This window comes from Neopelma chrysocephalum, unplaced genomic scaffold (assembly GCF_003984885.1).
Source record: "Neopelma chrysocephalum unplaced genomic scaffold, ASM398488v2 Primary Assembly neopelma1_159, whole genome shotgun sequence".
NCBI classification, from domain to species: domain Eukaryota; kingdom Metazoa; phylum Chordata; class Aves; order Passeriformes; family Pipridae; genus Neopelma; species Neopelma chrysocephalum.
Window position 1 is genome coordinate 736950 of NW_020897821.1, and position 17368 is coordinate 754317.

Sequence of the window (17368 nt, forward strand, 5' to 3'; positions counted from 1 at the left end):
GCAGGAGCACTGATGACTTTTGGCCAGGAACGGCGGCACCACCGAGTTCATGTGGTGGCAGACACGGCTCCATGGCAACCTCGCTGTCATCCCTGCACCGACTGTTGTCACACCACAGAGCACGAGAAAGGCAGAGCTGCAGGAGCAGTGGTTCCCAGCATTAGAGGGCAGCATCACAAGAGGCATGTCTTTCTTTCCTAGCAAGGAGGGCAGGACTGTTTTAAGTAGAAAAAAGAAATGTTGCCTCTGCAAAGCCTGAAAGAACTAATTGCAGACAATTCTAATATGTCTATGTAAGAGAAAGCAATTTCTTCATCATCAACAAAATGCAGATCTTGATAAACCAGTGGCTTAAAATTTTAATGCAAGATCTCAGAGTGAAAAATACATTCTATATAAACAATAATTAAAGAGGATTTTCTTACCAAAAAAGTGGGAAATCTGACTTTAAATCAGTGTGAAGATATGGATCATAATCTGCAAAAACCTGAAGGCATTAATCTTTTGAGAAATTATTTACATAAGCATATTATAAGCTTGTTTGGGGATTTGTTATGCACTGGGTGGAGAGTATATTATGCAGACAGTAATGAAAGAAAAAATAAGACTTGTAAACATCTTCTGTGTTATAACTGTACTATATATTGCAAGGGTTGAGGTAAATTTGTGGTACCACAAGGAACTTGCATGAGAAGTGATGCTTTCCCATTGTACAAATGGTCATATGTTCATATATGCTGGCTAGAGAAATTTGAGAGAAGTCTCCTTTTATTGAAGCAAACCAATGTGTTGCAATATACAAAAATTGATTCTTCCAAGCTGCCAGAGATATTAGAGAAACATGACAGAGAACATCATGTTGGCCACTAATTCTTAAATAAACCTGACAAGCCAAACCCCCCACAAAGAAGAAGTCTTCCAAGCAGTTTTGATAATGCTGTTTTAATACATTTTGATGAGATAGTAGTTTCTGTGGCAACAACTTATAAATACTGGTGGGCAGATTGATTTAAATGAAACAATTACAGTCTATACTAAGGAACCTAAAAAAACCCAAAAAACCTCAAAAATTATAACATTTTCTGAAGATCAATCAATCACTGGAGAAGCTCCCCTAGACTGTCTGATCCTCCATTGGCACACTTTGAATATACTAGATTTTTTTACTCTGAAGTGAAAGTCAATGGTGAGAGTAATGAGGCAATGTAATGCTTTACCTTTCTTGTCTTTTATAATAATTTAGTTCAAGCAGGCTTTGGGAAAATCACACTTTTATTTCAAGATCCAAAAGATCAATACAGCAGTATACATTTAGTGCTTCAGGGAAAATTTACTCAAAATTGTTTCATGATGAAAATGCTAAAGGCAGATGCTTTTGTTCAATCTGTTACTTTGAAGGGACCTTGTAATCTCAATTCCACATTAAAGACTTGTGGCCACTGTATCAAACAAAGGCAGCTAGGGGTCCCTGTGTAGTGATTCTATTAAAAAACCCACAGTATTAACACATTTTAACCCAGCAAACTATGTAATTACTTTGGACTAACAGCTGATCCTATAATGTATAAAATACTTTTACTCAAATATCTACAAATTCTATCTGTTGTTCTTTGCTTAGCCAGTGCTCCCCCATGCAAGTGAAGAAGGTCACAGAGCATTTCAGCCAGCAATGTTCTACCTTCCAAAAGTTTTGAGGAATATTCAGCAGAAACACAGATCAAATTGAACTTAGAAAGAATTCTGTGCTGATAAATCAGCATTTCCCATTATTTCTGTTTTTGTGGTGGTACATATAGTATGGAAACTTTCTAGATATTTAGGAAATCAGTTGAAACTTGTAGTGAAATCATATATCCAGGTAAGGGAGGGTGACTTTAGTCACTCATTAGACCCTATTACCCACTTCATATCATGGTATTGGCAGCTCCAGATTTCTTACTGTGGTCCCATGTTCTCAGCGTGGCTTTGGATTTTCATCTATCGTACTCTAAAACCAGGAGAACATGCCTTGACCTGTATTCACAGCAGTTGTGTAATTTTTGTATAATAAAATGAAGGTTTATTAACCTAACATTATTTCTTTTCAGCTAAGATAACAGAAGCACTCAGCACTGATGGTGCTGAACTCTTTGGATCCTGCCTGGACAGCAGTATGAACAGGCAAAATATAGAGGACCAGTGCAGAATTCCATCCCATCACATCATATGTTGCAATGTTGCATCTCTTTTATGTCCAAACAGCTACAGTGGGAATTCTGAAGTTGCCACAAGTGCAAAATCTGGCATTCAGCACGAGAGAGGGTGTTCTTGATCACAGAGTGAAGTCCTGCTGGGAGATAAGTGACAGTCAAACCTTGGTGTAGAGGGAACTGCTCTAAACTATCCTCTCAGATATTAAGGTCTACCCCTGCATTTTCTCAGTTGCAGAGTCAAATGCAGTGCAGAGAGAATCAGAATTATCTATGTGTGCAATAAAGCTGGTCTTGCTCCCAGTCTGGCAGCCAGTATCATTCCTGTGGCTGGCATTTCAGTGGCTGCCAGTTCAGCCTCCTTGCAAATGAGTTTCATTTGTGCACAACACAGAAGTCTCATTATTGCAAATCCTGAGACACGAGAACAGGATATTTATTTTAGGTAATAAACAACATAAAACTCCCCCCCGCATGAATGTAGTCTTATTTTCTGCTGAGGTTTAATACTCTGCAGGTAACTTCTAAATCTGGCGATTGTATTTGGAAGGCGGGTTAAATGACCAAGGGAAAGAGGTGAGGAAATTGAAATAAACAGGACAGAGGAAACCCATTTTAGAGAGCAGATACTACAATGTACACTACAGAGGGCAAGTGTAGGGGTAGGCAAAGGGGAACAGGGAAGGATGAATGCCTGAAGCCACTAATGACAGTATTTGGAAAAGTGCCTTGAATGCTTTAGTCTTTTCTCCCTATTCCTAACAGCAGAAGGAAAAGCAAAGTGAGCTTCCCTGCCTCCTCCCAGTGATTCTGCTGGAGCCTAAGCAGAAGGGAGTGCCACTAGGGGACTTCAAGTGGTAAAATATTTTGCTACAGTTCACATTAATTTTTTTTTTCCAGGCTGCACAAAATGAAGGAAGTTTCTTGAATTTCAACAGCCTATCAATTATGTCTAAAATGGGGCTTTATCCATGAATTTGGAGCCCAAAGTAAGTATTGTTACTTGTCAAATGTGCAGTTCATGAAAGAAGCTTTTGACTATTTCACTATGTATTTTGTACGAAAGGTCTCTGACCTTTAGACATAAAAACATAAAGAGCTAAAGCATCAGCACTTGGCTTTTCTAATTTTATTAATCTACACGCTCCTGTCCAGACTTCCTGAAATCAATCTTTGCTTGCGCCTGCCCTGCAGCTTTCACACACCACTTCAGAGCCAGCTGTGCCTGAGTAGCTGCACTTTTCTCCCAACTTCTAGAGGACAATTTGGCCACCCAAAAAAAGGATTTTAATAATGCACGTTTCTTAGTACCAGTGCACTGATTTGTCATAACAAGCAGGAACTTGAAGCTGCATGTATTTTATGATGGTCCTCTGCCCCCTCATCTCACTGGCCTGCATTCCTGTCTTTCCTGAGCTCTGTGGTGGAAGCAGACCCTCCATGTGCAGCAGCCAAATATTTCACGCATCACAGCACTTGCTTTTGAGATCAGTGCCAGACCAACAAAGCAGTGGCATTGCTGAGCAGCAGCAGAGCGAGGACTCAGGCTTTCTTTCCAGGGAAGGAGGGGTACCTGCCAGCTCAGAGCTGTACTTATCGCTGCTTTATCGAGGCACAGAGCAGCGGACACTGTATTCAGGTCACAGAGCAGAGCTCCAATCTCTGACTCCTTATCTGGTTTTTCATGCTCCTGGGTATTTCCTTTTGTGGCTGTATGAGTTACTGGGCACATGAACCCTGGCCTATGATGGTTTCTTCAGGTAAATCTTATAATTTTGAGGCGAGAACAAGTCATTTCAAGTTCTGAAGAAATCTGCGTGAACAGGAGCGAAACACGGCAGAGTGGGGCGAGCCCAGGGGCTGCGATGGCTCCAGCACACCGAGCCCTAAGGCTGCCGTGAAACCCCTCCTGCTCTTCAACGCGCAGGTGGAAAGCGTCTCTTCCAGGGCTTACAGCAGGACTGCGCGTTAAAAGGGTTTTTGAGCAACTATTTATTTAGGGGAGGTCCAGTGGTGAGACAGCAATCCCTTTACATTACGCAGCCCTCGGCTTCGATGACTGTAATTTTTTGGTGCACAAGAAGCCAGCGCACGAGGTGAGGTGCTGCAGAGCACCCCGGAGGATGCCACCCGTCCAGGAACGGGGAGCGCCGGCCCAGGGCCTGTCCCCTCACGGATCTGTGTCTGAAGGCGGGTGGGGAGCCCCGGCCCGGGGGTCAGAGCGGTGTGTGAGTCCCGGGGAGCAGAGCGAGGTGTCCGTGCTCCGGAACAGAGCGATGTGTCCGTGCCCGGCCCGGGGGTCAGAGCGGTGTGTCAGTCCCGGGGAGCAGAGCGAGGTGTCCGTGCCCGGGGACAGAGCGGTGTGTCAGCCCCAGGTGTCAGAGCGGTGTGTCCGTGCCCAGCCGGGGGGTCAGAGCAGTGTGTCCGTGTCCGTGTGCACCCGCAGCACAGAGCGGTGTGTCCGTGTCCGTGTCCGTGTCCCGGTCCCTGTCCCGGTCCGTCCCAGCCCCGGCCCCGCTCCTCTCCCCGCCCCGCCCGTCCCCCCGCGCTGAGGCGGCGCCGCCGCCACGTGACGCGTTGCCGGGATCGAACATGGCTGCGGCGGGGTGAGTGCGCCCCGCGTCCTGATCCCCGATCCCTGCTCCCCTCTCCCCGCTCCCCTCTCCCGGCCCGGCGCTGTCAGTGCGCCCCGCTCCCAGCCTGGCTGCCCCCGCTCCCCTCTCCCCTCTCCCTGCTCCCGGCCCGGCGGGGTCTCGCAGGGGCTGAGCCCGGGTCGGGGGTGCCCCGGCCGGCGGGCACAGGCTGGGGCCGGGCAGCCCGCAGGGCAGGCCGAGCTGCCTGCGGTGCAGCGGCGGGTCCCCGAAAAGATTTCGGGTTTTGCGCGGGGCGGGGAGGGCTGTGGAGGGTCCCACGGGCCCCCCTTGCCCCGCCGGGTCGGCTCTCAGCGCCTCCTCCCGAGCCGCGGGTTATCCTTTGGGTTCTGTTAGGTGTGGAAGTGGTGCTTAAACGTGGCTTGGATTTCATAGCACGAGGGCTCTCCCGCATTTTATAGCTGAATTCAGCCATGTCTTCCAGTGCTGTAGGAAGGTGCCATTGAAACTCTATCAAAATGAGGGGGTAACTTTTCGTGGCTGCCAAAGCCGGGTCTGGGACTGGGCTCTGATAGTGTCTTTGGGGACAGGTCACCTCCCGATGGGGTCCCCTCCTGGCCCAGGGTTCCCCCAGCGCTGACCGGGCGTTCCCTGGGTAGGGATGTTCCTACATCCCTGGATCGAGCCAGGGCTGGGACATGGGGAGGCTCTGGGACTTCTACAGCCGACCGCACAAGGAGTACTGAGTTTGCCGTGAAGGCAATGCCCATTTCACGTCTTGAACAGCACCAATTGCTTTTACTGTTTCGTTGTATCGTCCGTTTACTTGTGCTTGTGCTGCTGTTAAGTGTAGGCCTCTTGAGCTTCAGGTATTTGGTGTGGAAACAGCATTGGAAATTGTCAAGGCTTCAAGCTGATGTTGATAAATCTGTTACTCAAAACAAACAAATAAGTAAGGCCCAGTCAACAAACAAGTGATAACTCATTGAAAAGTAGTTTCAGTGGTTTCTCATCCTCATTGAAATCTGCATCCTGTCTGCGGGACCTCAGTAGAAGAGAAATGGCGGTTCCATGAATTTTCTGCTGAAAAGAACCAGAAGTACAAAAGGTTAACTGAGAAATGGTAGGAAAACCAGAAATAAAATAGGGTTTTTTGTTACCAATGTGTTCTGGTGATTGCATTGCAACAAATCCGAAATGTTAGATGGATCATACAGTGCCAAAATGTAAGCTCTCTGAAGACATAAAACTTCTGGAATAAGCATTGAAAATCAGCAGTTCCGGGCAAAAGAAAAATATCCTGTAAAGAAGCAGATTTAGTTTAATGTTCCTAGCCACATTTCACTTCAACTATAATAAAATAAAAGAGCTCTTCTGTGAGCTTGGGCCTAAGTGATCATAAAAATTGTGTGTGGCAGCCAGCAGGAAACTGTCAGCTACTGTGGGAGGCCTTTACCAGACTGAGCAGCGATTGAATGCTGGTGCCAGACTGGAGAAAAGGAGGAAGCTGAGCTTCCTTTGTCCTGTCCTGGTCTTGCAAGTAGCCACTTGTGATGCTGACTAAGGCTTTTTTGCAGAAGCTTCCTGGAGGCCAGCAGCACAAAGCAGTGCTTGTATCAAATACACTTGGTTATCAAATGTGTAACTCTGCAGGGGAGCTCTGAGTTGTTTGTGGCTGGAGATGCTGGAGACCTTGGAAACCGACCTTGAAGGACCAGCCAGCGGATTCAGTTCTGATAATTCTGTGGGGGCAAGTCCAGAGGAGGCCACGAAGTTGATCAGAGGACTGGAGCACCTCCCCTAAGAAGACAAGCTGAGAAAGTTGGGGCTGTTCAACCTGGAGAAGAGAAGGTTGTGTGGAGACCTCACAGCACCTTCCAGTATCTGAAGGGTCCTACAGGGAAGCTGGAGAGAGACTGTTCATTAGGAATTGTAGTGATAGGACAGGGAGTAATGGGTACAAACTGAAAGAGGGGAAATTTAGGCTGGATATTAGGAAGAAGTTCTTTACTGTGAGGGTGGTGGGACGTTGAACAGATCACCCAGGGAGGCTGTAGGTGCCCCAACCCTGGCAGTATTCAAAGCCAGGTTGGATAAGGCCTTGCTCAACCTGGTCTAGTGGGAGGCGTCCCTGCCTATGGCAGGGGGTCGGGGCCAGATGGTCTTTAAGGTCCCTTCCAACCCAAACCATTCTATGATTCTGTGATTTGTGTGTCTTGTGTGATATAGTTGAGTGATTAGAGATCACGGACCAACATGGAAAGCTTGTAGTTCCTTCTCTAGATAGAGTTTTGTGGCAGTATTGTTACCAGGCAAATAACATAGTTGTACACTGCCTACACTGTACCTGCAGGTGTATTTGCAGGGCTGATACATGTGTGAGGCAGTTACATACACCTACCCACTTACTGCAGGTGGTTACACAGCCAGTCCTCAGTGGGAAGTGTTTTTCTTGTGATCTTGAGTACTGTGAGGGTTCTCTTCCCAAATTATTTGTGGTGGAAAGCCGGGTGTACAGCCATACTGCTTCTTGTAAGACTTGAGTTCCTCTCTCAGTCTCATCTCTGAAAAGAGAAAAGAGCTCTCTGTGTAAGCTGTGGGAAGCTCGTGCTTGGTTCATGTGTGTCTGGTGACCCAATGTCTGCAGGCACAGCAGCGCCTGTGGGTGTCCTGCCACGTTGGCAGTGCATCCATGAGGGTGCCCTCAGTTTGGTATCTGGGTGCTTGCAGGAGGAAAGAGAGAACAAAAGCTGTGGAGGAAGCAAAGTTTGCTAAGTTCAGTCTTCTCTCTGAAACTTGACTGGTTTTCTTCGCAGAATTTCAGTTGTGAAAGTAGGTGTGTTGCCTGACAAGCCTGTGCTGTCCAAGGTATGAATTAAGAGCAAGATTTGCAGCAGGACTCAGCCCAGCCCTCAGGTCCCGCAGCCCTTGCTGTGGGGTCCAGCATGGTCAGCCACTGTGACTGCTACAGGAGCCCTAAAACAGAGACCAAGGCCCCTAAAAAACCTGTGCCAGTCTAGAACAACTGCAGAGGCCACATTGTGCTGTGGATTAATATTGCGGCAGCATATTCAAACGGGGAAGGTGAGATCTCTTATGCCCAAGGAAGAACACGCTTCTGCTCTGGGCTTAGAGAAAACGTGCAGAAAACCACCATTTTGCACCAGAATGCATTTCAGCTCTAGCATTAAGGTCCCAGTAAAAGGCATGCTTAGAGTGGCTTAGTGAGGCTACCAGTAGGAATTGCTGCTTGGCATAATTATTTCTCCTTGAGTCTCATTTTGATTGTCAAAGGTTTTAAGTGTAATAAAAGCATTAATAGTAGACTTAAGGGAGATGAAAATGTGCCTTTGTAGCAGCTGCCTATGAGCTCTAGGATGTAGGAGTAGGCCTGGAGGAGAGAGGTCAGAATTTTCTCGTTTTCTTTTTTTCTTTTTTTTTTTTTTTTTTAAATCACAGAAAAAGATCTCAAACTTGTGAAGTGGGTAAAATTGCAATGAAGGTGACTTTTTTCCTTCCTTTGAAGCAAAACATGAGACAGGTTGTGCTACAACCTCTGCCTTTTTTTTTTTTTTTATCAGCAGGTACAAAGATCTGAGAGCAACATATGGCATAAGGGTATCTGATGATGTTCTCTCATCCCTTTTATGAACGTCCCATAGGATGAGCAAATGATTTCCAGGCCCCTGCATGTTGTAACTCCAGGGGATGATCGTGTTTGGATAACAGCCTTTTCAGCCTCTTGTGCACTGCTGAGTTACTGAACCACACCTTTGTACCTGAAAAGCCTTGCCTATTTTTAGTCTACGGTTCACTGTCTGATTTAAAACTTTCAGTGGCTTTTGCTAGGATTGTATGAACTTGCTTCCTCCTTTCTACAGGCATGGGTACCCCAAAATGAAAGTTTGTGCTGTGCTTCCAGGCTGTGCTGCAATAGGTAGTCTGCAGCCCTTGTAATGAGCACCTGCCTTGGTGCTGGGTTATCAGCTGTGTGTGGGAAAGAACAAAACTAAACACATATAGGTTTCATGCACCATCAGCTGAACTCCTAAGCAGATAGTTTGCAAATTGGATTAGCAAGAGCAGTCTTTCACCTTCTAAAATTACTTATGCTGTTTTATCAAGTAGTTATAAACAAGTAAAATAAAATATTTTATTAGCTCTTTCATGCTGGCAATAGGAAATAACAGGGTTTACATTTCTGAGGTTCATAAAGTCTTTCAGGAGGTCATGCAGCTATAAATCAAAGGTTACTTTCAGATTGCTTATGGAAGCTATATAATAATTAAGATGTGGAGCTCTGCTCCTCTAAGGTTAAGTCCCTTGGTGGTTGGTTCATTTCTTGTCACCTTAACACATTAACAATTCTCCTTCTAGAAGCATATGTGGTAGCAAACCTCCATCCAGTCAGTCAGTCTTCAAAAAGCTGAGGTAGAGGGACAAACTGGACTTAAATCATAGGATTTTATTGATAAAGCTGTATTCATCTGTAAAACTGAAGCTCCAAAGCACAGCTTTGCTATAGTAAGCATAAAAACAACAATAAAAAACCCAATAGGACTGCTCTTTAATTCTTCTCTCATCAGCTGATTGAACTCCAACCCCCTACCCCAATATCCTACAAAAGCTGTTGTGTTTGTACTGGTAAAGCTCCAAAAAGTGCATTTATAGACCTGTAACAAATGTGAACGACTCAACAACATATCCTAGTAGTAGTTTGAGCATCTTAAATTACTTAATAACAGCGAGCTCTCTGCTTTTAAACTGTATCTTAAGCTGTTCCCCGTTGCAGCTCTGTTGAGTACAATCTTCCAGAAACTGTTCGGGCTGTGTCAGCACCTTTGTGTTGCTTTAGGGGCACAGCAGGAGGCCAGTGGTACACAAGACACGCTCCTGTGGCCACGTGTTTTACTTCAGTGACCTGCTGAAGCTGCTTGTGTGGGTGCAAGAATAAACATACATACATAGAAAAGAAATTTGCAGATGCTGTGTGAGCGTGGGAAATGCTGTTATCCTGCATCTGCTATCCATCGTCTTTTCTCTCCAGTCCCTGTTTCAGCTACTGAATGTTACCCAGAAGGACTCGGTGAAGTTTGCCAGACTTAGTGTGACCTTCCAATTCTGTTTTCAGCAACTCAGAACTCCTTTTCTTCTCTCCTGCTTTGCCTTTCCCAGGCTGACATAAGCTGTAGTAGCTTTCTGCATGTACACTTGGTGTTGCTGTACCTAGAGGAATGTAAGGAGTGAGATGCTGTGGACTGCAGCTGCAGCCAGCCTTGTCTCCTCTTGCCATCTTTTTCCTCTGGTACTTGTGTGAGCAATGTTTGATTGTCTCTTGAGCAGATGCTTGTGTAGAGCATCTCTTCCCTGTGATTAGCCTCTTGTTTGGAGAGCTGAACTGCACTGAAGGAGTGAACACTGTGCATCTGAATTGTGCTAACCACTGTCTTTGTCTTCCATTAATTGTCAATTAAAAAAATCTCTTCTAGACCCTCCTTTTGGCTGGGGAATGAGACCTTGAGAGTGCCTTTAGCACTCTTTGCCCTGAACAGAAGACGACTGTGTGAGCGGCTGAGACAGAACAAGGATGTCCAGAGGAATTCAGTTGTTCTGCTGCAGGGTGGGGAGGAAACCCAGAGATACTGTACTGACACTGGTATTGTGTTTCGCCAGGTAAGAGCTGAATCAAAACTTCAAAGCAAATTAAGAAACTTTCTTCAACTGCATGAGTTTAAAAATGATTTTAAATTATTCTCCCTTTGTGTTCCAGGTGTGCATTGTCTTGCTCCACTTAAATAAATTGGCTTCTTTATAACATTTCCTCTTCAGCTTTGAGTTACTCTCTCTTTCAGTGCTTTAGTGTGCAGGCTCATTTTCTGGTTTAAGGGGCCTAAAGCTGTTCAAGGCCTTACTGCTTGTCATTGTTTGAATCTAATCTTGAAGACAGCAGTGGAATATTTCTTCATTTTTTCAGTCTTGTCTGTGACCTGAAAAACAACCTTCTTTCCGTAATGAAAAGTGTTACAGTGGGCTGAATTAATGAATAGAAAAGCATTTTTCATGTTTTTATAGTAGTATATTCCACGAAACAGCATATATCTTGGAGTTTACAACAAATTAGATTCTTCCTTAAGTATCCATGTGTTCTGTCACAAATGGGACTTAACAAGTTCTGGGGATGTTGGCGTAACAGAACTCTAATTATGCATCTCCCATACTCTGCGTGACTGCTACAGCACTTTGTTTTGTGCATTTAATTGAGCTGTTGTATGTTATGAAGAAATAAACCCAGCAAATTCTAATTTAGATAGCGCATATTTTAATGTATTTATTGGTCTGGTTTTAGAGGAGATGCACCTTTCAGGGTACTAGAGCATATGTCTGTCCTTACCAAAATTCATTTCTGTATTGTTAGGTGTTTTGTTCTTGGCTTGCTTGTTGTTCAAATAACTCTTGGCTAAAGGCTGTTCCTAGTGCAGCTTCCTCTTCTCTGGGGAAGGTTGGGTTTTCACTTCAGCACTCTGCCTTCACAACCCACTGAAGCTGCTCTCTGCTTTTGCTTTGTCTCTTGTGATGTGATTGTTTCTCCCTGATCATACATTCCCTAATTCTAGACTGGAAGAATGTGTGGTGTATGTTAATGTGTGGTGTACGTTTATTGTGCTGGGTTAACCTGTTTATTTCTTAGGGTGGTTTATTAATCTCTGATACTTTCCAAATCCCAACACAGAGATTTGTATTATTCTAACCTAAACCTAATCCATCTGAAAAGGTTTAGAGCTAAACCACTTCTGCCCCTCCAAAAGCAAGAGAGACCTCTTCCAGATACATGGAAGTAGGAATTAGTATGTACTTTAGTGTATTTTTAAAGCTGTACAAGTGAGGTTTTTCTTCTAAGAATATATTTGTTTTAACCTAGGAATCTTACTTTCACTGGACTTTTGGAGTAACTGAAGCAGGCTGCTTTGGAGCAGTAGATGTTGATACTGGAAGATCCATGCTTTTTGTTCCACAACTCCCTGAAAGCTATGCTGTTTGGATGGGAAAGTAAGACCTGTCTTTTAACTGCATTCCAATGTATCTGAGTAACTGTCTGTAGGGCTGCAATGCTTTAGCATTTAATCAGATTCCCCCAAATTATGCACAGTGAATTGTAATGATATGTACCTACAAAGGTGAAAAACAGAATCAGTTGGTATTGATCATATGATCCCTCACCATTTGGGAAATAATACCTTTGGAATTGGAACCCATGAATCTCATGGTATCCATGAGAGAAGGTGAATAAAGAAAAGTCATTATCTTGTGTTAAGCCCCAACAAATTAAATAATAAAAGCAGGCTTTTTCAGGCTTTTTTAAAGCTGCTGCTTTACCAGTTTGCAGCAGCTTTAGCTGATGGCAGAAGGTAGCCTCTTTGATACTTCTTTATGTGAACTCACAGACTGGGGAATGTGATTTTACTTCTATTCCATGAGTATGCCATAAACATCTCTCTGTCCACCTTGGTAGTAAATATTGCAGAATGCCCTAATAGTGGAGGAATTGATTTATGTATGTGTTCATTTATTTTCTCAGTCTTAATTGTGTTTACACCCTGTACCAAACTGTAATTTTTTGTGTTGTCTACATTGTCTCAGAACACTGGATTACTTCTAATTTAATATTTTGACAGGCTGCTTCTCTTCTAATTGAAGCTATCACTTATATTTCAGTGCTAATTTTTGGGAAAAGGAAAACAGTTGTAAGCAATCCCATGTGCTGAACTGTGCCAGACCATATGGCAGGGCATGGCTCCTGTCTTGTCAGAGTTTGTATGAATATTGCTGTCTTAGGCCTGGCTGGGAACTGAAATTGTGATGGCGTAAAAATGTGAATACTGCTGTCTGAAATATTTTAGCTGAGAGCTGCACCTGTCTGGGAGTGCAGGTTCTGTAGCCCCCACGTGCACTCCCTGAAGTCTGTTCCCTCGTGACGCTTGTTCCCACTTACAGACAAAGTTTTTTCCTCCCCCTAAGTTCTCTTCTGCTGGTTCAAATCAGCTGTTTCATACCCACATTGATTATGCCTAATCTAAAAAAGCTTAAAAATATTATTGAAATGCCAGCATCTCATTTTGCATTTTCAAAGTGGCCTTTTTGATTTGTTTGTGCTGCACTTGTTATCTGTCCATTTACAGAATTACAAGTCGGGTTAAAAGTGGTTTATTGTCATAGTGTCTTCTCGCAGAGTATAACAAATGGTCTTTATCACAGCATCGTTGTTTCCTAAATGCTCTACTTTACCCTTCCTGAATTCCTCTGTTTGAATCTTGTTTTCTCTTCTGTCAGCCGTGGTCATGTACTTTTTCTGCTTGTCAGAAGGAGGATGGATGAATAACTCATTTGTGAGTCAGCAGCAGTTCTGCTTCATAGGTTGGTAGGCAGGGGGTACTGCACACGGCCAGGGATTGTGTTCCTTCCCAGAAGACCCAATTTTAATTCAAAATTAGCACTGAAAGAGAAACACAAATAAGTTTGCCTTCCATCTGCTGCAGTTTGTCTACTATAGTTTGCCTTGGAAGGGCTTACTTTGTGCACGTGGAAGGCACTATCCACCCACTGAAGAAACAGTCATTTAACCTCACTGAAGAACAAATCAATTCAATGCCTTGTGTGGTATTTGTGAGGTTGGTATTTTACAGAGGTCTACAGCTGGTCTTCTCATTCACAGTGCAGGGTGGAGTTGCTTTGCCAGGTGTTTATGTTGCTTTCTATTTAAGACAGATGTGGGAATCTGTGATGTGAATTTAGGCAGAAATGCAAAGACACTCCTAAAAGTAATGCAGAAGGCTCTTTGCTACTGTTTTACTACTGTATTACTCAATGTGTTGTTTGATTTACTGTTGTGCTTTCACTTCTGAAAAACTCGTATTTGAGTTGTTTCCAAAGCCTAGCTTGGGTAATGTGTCAGTCTGAAGGGTTAATCCTTTTGCCTTGAAGTAATGCAACAGTGGAGCTTCTTGGCTCCTTTCAGGCTGCAGTGTTAGTTTGGCCAAGGCCAACAGTGTCTGAGAGCGTTTGCTGGGAGAGGAGCAGACTGTTAGTTTACAAATGCGACCACGAACACTGTAATTATTTCAGCCTCACCCAATGCCCTTGTTTTTATGAAGGGTGCTGCATGCTGAGGTGGTGCCTGGGGACTCTGCAGAACAGGTGAACAGGGAGATGGTGGATGCACCACCCTGGGCTGTGATCTGCCCCCGACCCAGCACTATTGATGCTGAGGGTGACTACTACTTTGGAAGTGTTACCCGTCTGGTTGAACTTCATGCTAAATGGGTATGCTCTAAAGATTTGTAAACAGCTGTAAGGCTACCTTTCAGAAGTCCTTCAAGCCAAAATAACATCTGCAGTTTTGAAAGGGAGGAGAGATTTAATGCACGGACTGTGGGCCTTCTCCGAAAAACCCGCAGCCTCTTCAGGTGGCAATCGCAGAGTTGTTATGAGGATGATTTAGGGACTGGTGGTCCTACATCCATGGAAGGGATTGCAAAGACAGTTGCTCTGTTTTTAAGCTATGTGTGTGGGCATTTCTCCAGATGTTGGGCCAGCCAGTTTCTTAGTTGTTAGCTGGGAAAATCTTTTCAGGTAAGAGAACCACTTTGCCTGTCCCTTGACCTGTACCTCTGCCCCCACCCCTCCATCATTTGCAAGGCAGAAACACAGACTCTGAGGATGGCTTAGGGTGTGGGCTTTTCCTATTCCTAGCTTTAGAAGGAAGAGTTTAAGAAATGAGTCTGGCAGTACAAGATTGTAAAGGCCCCTCTTTCTTGGCAGGGTTGTACCCAGTCAAGTTTGTGGTACAACAAAGCTGTTAGCAATCATTTCTCTTCCTAGAAAGCATTAAGTTGGTATGACTGCCTGTCTTGCACAGAGACTTCAATTTCACTAATTAATGCTGCACCTGCCATTTACCTCTTTAATTATAAATGACAGAACTAGTCAGTGTGCTGATTAAAGATATTTTACAAAGTAAAACACATCGTACAGCAGCTGCTTTACGTGGAGCACATGCCAAAATAACTTAATAGCCCTGCCATGTAAAGAGTGTTTTTAATGGAAAACAATAATATTTAACTGTTTCATGCTCTGACGTTTTAGAAATATACATGAGATGTTACAGAGCAATATTTATGTTCAGTTTCCTGTGTTTTCTTTGAAGCCTTGCTGGATGACTGGGAAGTATTGCAGCATTAATCCACCATTGCACCCCCTGTAAGTAAGGTTTTTCCAGGAATTTGATTGGAAGCTACCTGTATGTGCAAAGTTGAACCCTGGTGTAGCACTTGGAGCTGTAATAAAGCACAATGAAATGCTTGCAAATGTTAATAATTTCTCAGTAACCTAATGAGGAAGCTTTTTAAAACATTGTCATCATTTTCTAAGTGGGTTACAACCAAAATCAACCTTTGGTTTTGGTGATTAAACTTGATCGACTTCAGCAAAGCTGAGCAGTTTTACTGCCTTTGGAAAAAAGAGCAAAAGTAAAGCTTTTGTAAAAAAAAAAAAAAAAAGAGCCTTTCAGTTTGTGTAGGCTTTTACCTTTTTTATTCCCTCTAGACTGTATGTGACCAGGAAAATTAGAAGCTAGGAAATTGCTTTCTTGATCTCTTTTTCTTAATGGAGATTGGTGAGATTTTGTGGCATTTGTATTTTGAGCAATTGTGAGTATTAAATTATGCACAGCATGGTGTGTTTATCTGCCTGTATCATGGTGACCAAGATCGGTGCATTAATTAGCCCTTGGCTTGGTGACAAGAAGGCAAGGTCTGTAGTAAGCCCATTCCATGCAAGCTGACTTTGGAGACAGCTCTTTGGAAAGATAATGTGTGAGTCCTGTAGGGAACAAACTCCAGATCACCTTAATTGCTCTTCTGAATGTACATTTTGCAGGAATGAAGGACATCTGCATGAGTTTCATTGATGTGTTGCACACGGGTCCTCTCCTCCATAGCCTGTTCTGGAGCTCTGTGTTCAGATAGTACAGGGTCTTTGTTTTTACCTTCAGAACTGATCTGCCATATCATCTGCTATTTTAATTTTAATTTTTATTTAAAGATTTTTATTTTATTTCTCTAAAATGAAGTATGCTTTTCTTTTTCTATTTCTATCAGTTCGATCTTTTACTGCAATTTGTCCCTTGCTCATACTCACTGAATCTTTATTTTGCTGTTTAGAAGAAAAAGATCAGGTTTTAATCGCTGTAGGTCATCTTGTTACTGTTTTGCACCAACTGGTAATTCACGTTTATCTGCAAATGTCATCTGTGGACCTCATGAACATACTCAGCCCTGCTTCTGTTTCTGAATAGTGTCAGAACTAATTTCAGTCTTTGCAGCATTCCACTAATCAAGACTTGCAGTCCATTGCTGTTTATCACTTTAACTTCTGGGAACACCCATCTAAATTGATACAGCACCTTCCACTGTGGCTCTTGGAGGGTTTCCCAGCCCTTGAAATGCTCATCTTTTTATCTATTTATTTATTTTTATTTTCTTCTTTAGGCCTTTCCATTTTTTTATTATGACTACTCATTGGGTTTCAGGTCACATTGTAGTGTTCCTGTCCAAGCCAATTTGAGTTGATTTTGGAGAGTAACAGTCTTGAGAGAGATTCTTATCCAATATTTTACTATTATTCAGGTAGTACATCTGTTGCTTTGCCCTTCATCTGATCCTTTCAAAACTACAATAAAGCTGGTTGCTTTTGACTGACAAGACTTACTTGTGCAATTCCCCAGGCTGCTTATTTTCCATGATTCCAGTTCTCTCCCTGGTACAGTGACTTCCATTTCTTGTCACCCATTCGTTCATTATTATATTTCATAGAGTCATAGAATGGCCTGGGTTGGGAGGGACCTTAAAGATCATCCTGTTCCAACACACCTGCCTTGGGCAGGGACACCTTCCACTAGCCCAGGTTGCTCAGAGATCCATTCAGTCTGGCCTTGGACACTTCCAGGGATGGGGCAGCCACGGCTTCTCTGGGCAACCTGTGCCAGGGCCTCACCACCCTCACAGCCAAGACTTTCTTCCCATATCCCATCTAAGCCTTCTCTCTGTCAGTTTGAAGCCATTCCCCCTTTGTCCTGTCACTCCAGGCCCTTGTGAATATTGTCTCTCCATCTTTCCTGTCAGCTTCTTCAGGCTCTGCAAGGCCACAATCAGGTCACTCCAAAGCTTCTCTTCTCCAGGCTGAACAATTCCAACTCTCCCAACCTTTCCTCCCAGCAGAGCTGCTCCATCCCTCTGATCCTCTTGGTGCCTCCTCTGGACTCTCTCCAGCAGCTCCATGTCCTTGCTGTGCTGTTCCCAGGGCTGGAGCAGCTCTGCAGGGGGGTCTCAGCTGAGGGGCAGAGGGGCAGAATCCCCCCCTCCTGCTGCCCACGCTGGGGGATCAGCCCAGGGCATGGGGGGTTCTGGGCTGGTTCATGTCCAGCCTCTCCCCCACCAGCACCCCCAGGTCCTTCTCCCCAGGGCTGCTCCATCTGCTCATCCCCAGCTTGGATTGATCCTGGGGGCTGCCCTGACCCAGGGGCAGCACCAGCAC

At 44.2% G+C, this 17368-nt stretch overlaps 1 protein-coding gene across 3 annotated transcripts in view; it reads left to right on the forward strand.

Annotated features, from left to right (window-relative positions):
* The first annotated feature begins 4224 nt into the window (after positions 1-4224).
* The window catches only part of PEPD (peptidase D), a 145049-nt gene continuing 131905 nt past the window's right edge, over positions 4225-17368 (forward strand). Inside the window, exons 1-4 of one of the 3 annotated variants that reach the window (XM_027701542.1) lie at positions 4757-4795; positions 5304-5306; positions 10270-10453; positions 11700-11827. In XM_027701542.1, coding sequence (XP_027557343.1) covers positions 4782-4795; positions 5304-5306; positions 10270-10453; positions 11700-11827 — 329 coding nt within the window. In that variant the 5' untranslated portion in view covers positions 4757-4781. Of the gene's footprint in view, positions 4286-4755; positions 4796-5303; positions 5307-10269; positions 10454-11699; positions 11828-17368 lie in introns of those variants that run through there. The other 2 variants (XM_027701541.1, XM_027701543.1) reach the window with 2 other exon arrangements.